This window comes from Agelaius phoeniceus, chromosome 17, assembly GCF_051311805.1.
Source record: "Agelaius phoeniceus isolate bAgePho1 chromosome 17, bAgePho1.hap1, whole genome shotgun sequence".
Taxonomy (NCBI): domain Eukaryota; kingdom Metazoa; phylum Chordata; class Aves; order Passeriformes; family Icteridae; genus Agelaius; species Agelaius phoeniceus.
Window position 1 is genome coordinate 12,898,548 of NC_135281.1, and position 7,986 is coordinate 12,906,533.

At 50.2% G+C, this 7,986-nt stretch overlaps 1 protein-coding gene across 1 annotated transcript in view; it reads right to left on the bottom strand.

Annotated features, from left to right (window-relative positions):
• GNAS (GNAS complex locus) overlaps positions 1 to 3,770 on the bottom strand; it is a 129,950-nt gene extending 126,180 nt beyond the window's left edge. The window contains exon 1 of the mRNA XM_077187549.1: positions 3,406 to 3,770. Coding sequence (XP_077043664.1) covers positions 3,406 to 3,649 — 244 coding nt within the window. The 5' untranslated portion in view covers positions 3,650 to 3,770. The remainder of the gene's footprint in view (positions 1 to 3,405) is intronic.
• Between the last annotated feature and the right edge of the window lie 4,216 nt (positions 3,771 to 7,986).

Sequence of the window (7,986 nt, forward strand, 5' to 3'; positions counted from 1 at the left end):
TGATGTAGGAAAGATACAGAATGGTTGTTATTTTATAAGCTCCAGTTTAATATAAATATTTAGGATGACAAGTGCATATATCTCTATTCATGTATTGGTGTCTTCTTCTCCAGTTCCTTTTCAAGATGGGAATAAGCTACAAGTATTTTTACATAGGCAAGAGTTCAGCCTGAGAGAGTGAAAAAGCCAAGTACACAGAGATTGGTAAAGAACTGAGAGGGGACCAACCCAAGTTCACTCTCTTAGAGCAAACCAGGTTCATACTTTCAAGTCTTTAAAAGAAAAAAAAATATAGAGAGAGGAAAACCCACATTACTGTCACAAGTAAGAAAGCACACGGGTAATAGAATTGTTTTATGACAAAGTTTAAAATCTTTTCCCCCATAACCACAGACTTTGACTTTTAGAGCCAGGATTGTTCTCCAACAAAAAAACAACCCCATGCAATGAAAAATCACCTCCTATTCCCAGTAGTATCCCTGAACTCACACTATGCTGCCAACAAAACAGTGATTGTAATCTTGAAGTTGTGACTTGTACAGTTCACTAAACAAAATCCAATAAGATTACACCTGGTGGAGCATTTCACAAAAACAAAGCAAAAAACCTCCCACTGCTCTGCTGCAAGTACAGTCAGATTATTGCCTCCAAAACAGAGCAGATGCAAGATCTTTGCTCTACTGAAATTAAAAGAAGTTCCAGGGCTTGGGATTTTATACAGCAGTGGTGATGGAAAAGGACTGAAAATTATTAAAGAAACCTAAATCAATTAATGGCATAAAGCTGTCCACTGAGTAACTACACCACACACCCCTGAGCACCTGGATAAAATGATGAACTTGTCCTCCCAAAAAAAGGAACTACAATGTGGGAACATAAGCATCAGGTGTGCTGAAGAGCACAATGTGAGTGGTACTCTGAGTAACAGCTGTGTAAGTTACACACACACTACAACACCAAACCACAGAGCACAGGCACAGTGACTTGTGCACTCCCTGTCCTGCACAGCCCGGCCATAGGAAGGAACACTCCACATTCCCAGCACAGCCCTTGGAAGCGCACAGCCACTGCAGCCACATGATACAAATAATTCAGCCCTGGGGACAGCACAGACCTGAAGCATCAGAGCAGTTTTCATCTCAAATCTGTTACAGAGAGAGCTGGCACCCCAGTGTCCCTTGCTGTAGGGATTGTAGGGCAGCAATGCACTCCTACAGGAGCACGTCAGCCTAAAAACTGGGAACACAAGTGAGAACTCCAAGTATCTACTGCAGCTTTTGCCACTGAGCTTCAGCCCAAGCGAGGAGACACTCCTGGCTCTAAGGAGGCAGCTTAAGCTCCTGGCTCTGCACTTTTTCCCCACCCTAACCCCATTCCTTAGAGGCAGACTCAGCTGCAGCTTTAAATCCCAGCTGGATGCTCCTGCCCCCGTCATTCATCATCACCCTCCTGCTCAATTTGTGTGTGCAATCCCAGCACAGACACACTCAGCTGTGGCAGCAATACCTGCTGATGTACATGGAGGATCACCAAATGTAGCCCAAACTTCATGTTCCAGGTTAGAAACAGAAAATCCTCAAAGCAACAGTGAGAGTGGGATGCAGGGGAGAAGCAGCAAGGGAAGGAAGCTAACTGGAAAACTGACAGTCCCCATGCAAGGAGCAGGGAAATGGGTCTCTTAGGCATCCCAAGATTTACAAGAGGGCCAAAAAGTGACTTCCTGCTATTCAAGTCCAGGCTGAAATATAATAAACGACTGCCAGCATAACACTGACTCATATCCATCAGATTTATAAATCAGTATTTTGACAAAGAAGGCTCTGTTGGCTTCACCATAGACAACTCCAAACCACTCAGATGTGTTGTTTAACCCACTCAGTGTTCAATGTCATTGCAGCAAAACCCAGCTCTTTATTAAAAACCAGGCAACTGAAATACTGCCTACAGAAGCCTGTATCAGATAGCCTTTATGACTTAAAGGCTTGCAGATTAACATCAAAACTAGCCCTGCTGTTGGATTTTTTTCTGACTTATTAAATCTACAAAGAAAGAAAAGTTCTCACGGCTCCTCCTTCACACACTTGTTCACTACAGAACAAACTAGAAATACATTAAAACACCAGATGGTAACACACCTACAGGTATGGGGTGCTTGAAAGGAATGCACGCTGGGTAGAGGTGTGATTCCTTACCAACAGTCACAGCACATGATGCTTTACTCTTCCCACAAGTGTTGCTCAACCCCCTTCCCATGAGAAGGAGGGACACCTTTATGAACAGACTTGCATCAGTATAGCTGCAACCACATCAAAAGAAGCTCTGCTTCTGGAATAGAAATTTTTACCACCAAGATGCAGAAAACTAGGTCCAATATTGTTTTCTAAAGCTCCTTAAAATTCTGCTTCTCTGTTACAGGCTGCAAACACACACCAATAAGATGAAGGCCAAGTTTTGCTGTTTATGCCCTGCAGAACCACACACGCTCCAAGGGCAAGAGGCGCTTAAGTTATTTGTGAACATTTGAAAATATTCCCTACTATTCCAAGATGCTCAGGGTAACCTGTATTCCACCTGCATTGCACTGAGGGGTGGAGGAATGGACACATTTCCAGCCTCCTTCGACTTACCTGAAGGCTAATGCATTACTTTCTAAGCCTGTTTGGGTTGGGGTCGTGTACTACACAAGCTCAGACATCACACAATTGCATAATTAAAGCGCCTTTCCATAGGGCACCCTCGGGAAGGCAATGCCGGTGCTGTCACCGTGCAGGAGCATCCCTGCCCGTGAGCCCTGCGCATTCCAGGGCAGGGACGAGCTGCGATGCAGGGAACAAGGGCTGGTGAACGGGACTGGATGGAACCGCACAGCCCGAGAGGCTGCATCTGCCCGCTGTGCATTCGGGGAGGCGGAGCGGACCACGGCAAATCGCTCCCGCACACGGAAACTCGGGCTTCCTCCTTACGGGAGAGCCGCCCGCGCTGCTGCTGCTGCTGCCGCGGTCCCGCTGCATGGCTCGGTGTGAGCCGCCAGCGTGGGGACAGCGTGGGGACGGGCGGCCGCGGCCCCGTTCTGGCCGAGCATCACCTGGGCTGCGGGCGCTCCTTCCCTCGGGCCGGCCATCGGCTCCTACCGCACACGGCAGCGGGCGCGGCCGGACACGGAGCCCCCCAGCCCCGGTACCCCGGGCCGGGCACGGCAAATCCCGGCCCCGCTGCCCCCGCGCTGCCGCAGCCCCGCCGAGCCTCCGGAGCCCCCGCCCGGCGCCGCCGCCACGTGCGCGCCCGCCCCGCCCCGGTGCCCCCGCGGCCGCCGCCCCCTCCGCCCGCTCGGGCACCGGCGGCGGCCTCGGGCCCCGCACCTGCCGGGCCGGGCCGGGCCGAGCCGAACCGCGCCGCCCCGCTCACCCAGCAGCAGCAGCCGGTGCGTCTGCTTGTACTCGCGCTTCTCCGCCTTCAGCGTCTTGTCGATGCTCTTGCTCCGCTTCTTGTCCGCCCGCTCCTTGGCCACCAGGTCCTGCCGCAGCCGGTGCCGCACCTGCGGGTCCCCGTGCTCTGCCGCCGCGGGGGTGTCCGGCTCGCCGCGGCTGCCGTAGGGCGCGGAGGGGTGCGCGGCGGCCAGGCGGGAGCGCAGGCTGTAGCACAGCCCCATGGTGCCGGAGCCACCCGCCCTACGGCGCCGCGGGCATCGCTCTCCGCCGGGGCGGGCAGGGCGAGGTGGCGGCGCCCGGCGGCCTCTTAAAGCGGCCCCGCTCGGCCGGCGGAGCGCGGGTCCCGTCCCGTCCCGCCCTCCCGGCCGGTCCCGCGCCGCGGCCGGCGGGAGCGGCCGCACGTGATGCGGACATGTTTACCGTATTCTCTGGAAAGCGGCCCCCGCCGCAGCCCGGCCCCGCGGGGGAGCGGCTCCCGCGCCCCCCGCCTGCCCCCCACCAGCGGCGGGGGTCGCGTCCCGGGCCCGGCGGGACCCGCGGAGTCTCTGCGGCGACAGCCGGGGGTCAGCGCTGCCCCAAAGCAGCGGAGCCAGCGCCGGTTTGACGTTTCACCCTGGCTTTTGCCAGGTCGGGACCTGAGCCGACATCCCATCGTGAGGATGCTGCGGTGCCAGGGAGAGCCCTGCTCCGCCGAGAGCTCGTGTCTGGTTTGGACACTGCGCCTGAGCTCCTCGACACAACACCCGAGCCCACTGGAGAGCAGGACACTAAGATCTGTGCCATTTTCGTGCCCCATTTTTAATTCACTTCCTGCCACACATGTTTGTCAGTGACTACTTGTTATTTTCTACCAATGCCGTCATCCAGTGGAGAAGTAATTGATGAACTTCCTCTGGAGGCACCACATCTGCCTTCTGACAGCAAACTTCACGTTCAGCTTCTCAGTTCTCTCAATTTACCTGGCCTGGGGTGGTGATGCTGATTGTGGCTGTACCCCCTTCCCTGGCAGCACGGGCTGTGCACAGCACTGCCAGCTTTGTCATGCTGTATTTGTACTCATCTCCGGCCAGCTCTGAGCATTTACTTATGAGATGACTAATGCTCTCTGGGGCCTGGCCACACATCCTGCACTCTGGAATTGAAGCTTTGCAATCAGCTCTCTGTGCTGTAGCCTGTCCTCTGCAAATAGCCCATGTGGTTCTTACTGAAATCTCCATTTCCCCTCTCGGTGCTTGCTCACAAGTTAGGTGTCTTCTTGATGCAAATTTCTCTTTCAAAATCTCCTGCAAGTGGTACAGTAATTAGTATGTGTAAGAATGAAATCACTACACAGCAGGGAAGTTCCCTTTGCACATCACTGCTAGCCCAGGATTTGACAGCAGTTGCTGCCTGTTGCAGGAATAAATCCATCTCACATCAGGCTCAAGATGCCCACATGACTCATTCTGCCTCCACTGTTGTAATGCCTTTTCCTCTGGGACCCAGAGTTCGTTCTTCTGATGAACACACCCCTGAGAATGTAATATAACAAGAAAATTTAAAGGTCAGCCTAGAAGATTATTAATAGTTTTCTTTCTCTTCCTGTGCCTTTTGGAGAGACATTGAGACGAGACAAATCTTTTACTTACAGACGGGACAGTTCTTTGAAACAGGCTGGTTTGTGGGGATCTGTCCATGTGGCACCTGCCAAAAGGAAAGGGAACTGTCTTGAGGACTGTGAAGAAAACAAACAAACCCAAAAACTAAAATGACAAACTAGTAGGAACATTCAGCCTATAAATTTGTTCTCTTGGCTCTGGGGGTAGGCAAGCAGAGTTTTCCTGCTGGTGCAATTCACAGCAAGACAAGTTTAAGGTCAGCCTGTCTTGGTTTGGTTACTCTGAAAACTTTGCCAGTGCAGGTGACAAGTTCAGCAAAGCACACCAAGCCCACCTTGCCTGTAATGTCCATCCTCTGAAGTAGAAATCTGAAAATAAAGTAGGATTCCAAAGTGGAAAACAGACTTTCCCGCATCCTATTATTCCAAACCCCTAGAATAACTCATAAAACTTACAAATTACTTGTTTCAGGAAATCAGAAATTTCACATCCTGCTGTAGCCCTGGCTGTGGCCCTGCCCATGGTTACAGCATGGATGTAGTTACTTGAATTCCAGCTGTTAACTATGCCAATGTGTCACTTCCCTGCTTACACCAGTATTAATTAGAGGCCAAGAGTGACAGCAAGGGTGAACTCACATGTTTCACCTGGGTGAAGGCTGCATGAGACAGAGTGACAGTTTTTGAAATCACACACAGTTTCAAAGACAGAAGAGGAAATTACCTTCAAGATCTGCCTTTCCCTGACTCTCAGGAGGGAGGAAGGGGGTAGAGAGAGTTGTCTTTTCCTTGAGCACTGGGCTGAAGATCTCTGCATGTTTATTCTGTTGTTTCTACCACCTGCAACGGTGGGGAAAAGATGGAGAGGTTAAAAAGCAGAATGGGCCATCTGATAATACAAAAAGTATTAAGAAAAGAGGCAACAACTGTGAGACTGCAGCGTTAAAAGTAGAGACATGAACACACGGGCAAAAAAGCTTGGATCAACACTAGGAAACACGACAGCAAGAGAAATGTAGATGAGTAAAATTTGCATTTATTTGTACTTTGGGAGGGAAAATAACTGATAACTGAGACTCCCGCTGCTGTTAGAGTGAGTGGTCCACATGTACAAGCCCCATTTCTTGATGCAAAGCAGCACATGTCAGCCCTGCTGCTGGCACTGCCCTGCCACTGGCAGGGCTCTCTGGGGCCCAGGCTGCACTCAGCTTTTCCAGTGGAGGTGGCTGTAGCCTGGCACGGTGGTTGAAGACATCTGAGTAAAGGTTTAGCTCTTGGAATGGGCCCTGAGGCTGCTGTGCACAGTCTGGCTGGAGCAACAAAGGGGGCTGAGCACCCCTGAAAATAAATCCTGCCACCAGTTACATAACAAGGCTTTTTAGGGCATAAGGAGAGGACTCTACATTTGTGGGATTTGCTCAGTGTTTATATGACTGAACACCCACTACAGACTGTGAGAGTTTTCCGTTAATTTTAGCTGAAGAGGATTCTATCTGGTCTTTGCTTTTAGTTCTTTCCTTCTCTTAACTCTTATTTTGCTGTCATTTCTCTGTTTCCTGCATTTTAGTTTAGGTCGAAAATAGTGGCCAAGTGCCCAATTTCAATAATGGATTCCTAAATTCTTGTTAAAGTATCAATCTAAGCTGTTAATTTTTTGTCTTCTTTCTGAAGAAGTCTGAAAATCAAGAGCTCCTGATACCTATAACTACAAAGCCACCATCACTGCCCTCATCACATCTCTTAACCTAAAAGGTGTCTCATCTGTAAAGTAAACATCATGATGCACAGATAAGGCACGATAGGTAGAATCAGCTCCATTTGAAATGTATTTCAGATATAAAATGACAAGAGGTATTGGTGCTTCTAGGCATGGCAAAGTGACTGAAGACATGGTCAGCAAACTGTGCTGCTGTTACTGCTCAGCAGCTTTCAGCTTCCACCTGTGCTCATGGGGCATGGGCTGAGCAAAGCCACCTCCATCTGCGACACTGAAGACCATTCCAAGTACAAAAAAGGCAAAGTCTTTGTTTGGAGAGACTGGAGCATGTGGATACAGCTGGGGAGGGGACAATGTCCTGGTCTAAATGCCAGCTCTGACCGACACCCTTCAGTCCATCCTGGTTCCCATCAGCCACAGGGAGAGGTCCAGGGCTCCAGGAGCAAAGCTCAATACTTCACTGTGTGTGGTGTGTAGCTGAGTAGTTAAGCATCCAACTTACTAATATCCTGATTTTCTTTGTGCAGATGTGAGATTTCCATGAGATCTTTCATCCAGCATTTCTGGTCCTGACACTGCAGTGAGGGATAGAAGACCAGGCACAGAACCAGCCACTGCCACCATCCAAACTCCAAAGTACAAACTTTTCACTCTCAAATACAATAAAACTCGCTACCTTTCCCCTTGGCTATCTTAATGGTTGGTTTTCCCCTGACTATCTTGGTTTGTGGCTTCATGACCCAGTTTGCCTCAGGAATATGAAAATGCTTTCACTTTCCTCCCCCCACCCCCAGTAATGGACCATGAGTGAGTTTCCCTAGAGAGGCCTTCTCTGTCCTAGAGCTGTCACCTGAAAACATATTTATGGCAAAAAGATGAAACCCCATTGTCAAATTCCCTCCATTCAGACATCACTTAACCAGACGATGGAGCCAATCCCACTGGTTTTACTGGGCTCTACACACAAATCTAGCATCGACCTGCCACAGAAGAGGTGCCCTGAGCTGGGCTAGAAAGCCACTGGGATTGCACTTGTGAAAACAGCAAAGCAATATTTTGATAAAGCAGCTTATTTCCATTTCTTAACTGCTTTTCCTACAGCCTGCAGATACTTCCTGCTGCCCCCCTGTCCCTCTCCAGCAGATAAAGGGACACATTTGTTGTTGAGATCACAGCAAGCCGAGGTTGTCATGGGACTCCCTGCACAAACAGAGCAGGTTTTCAAGGATAATACACAGCATAAA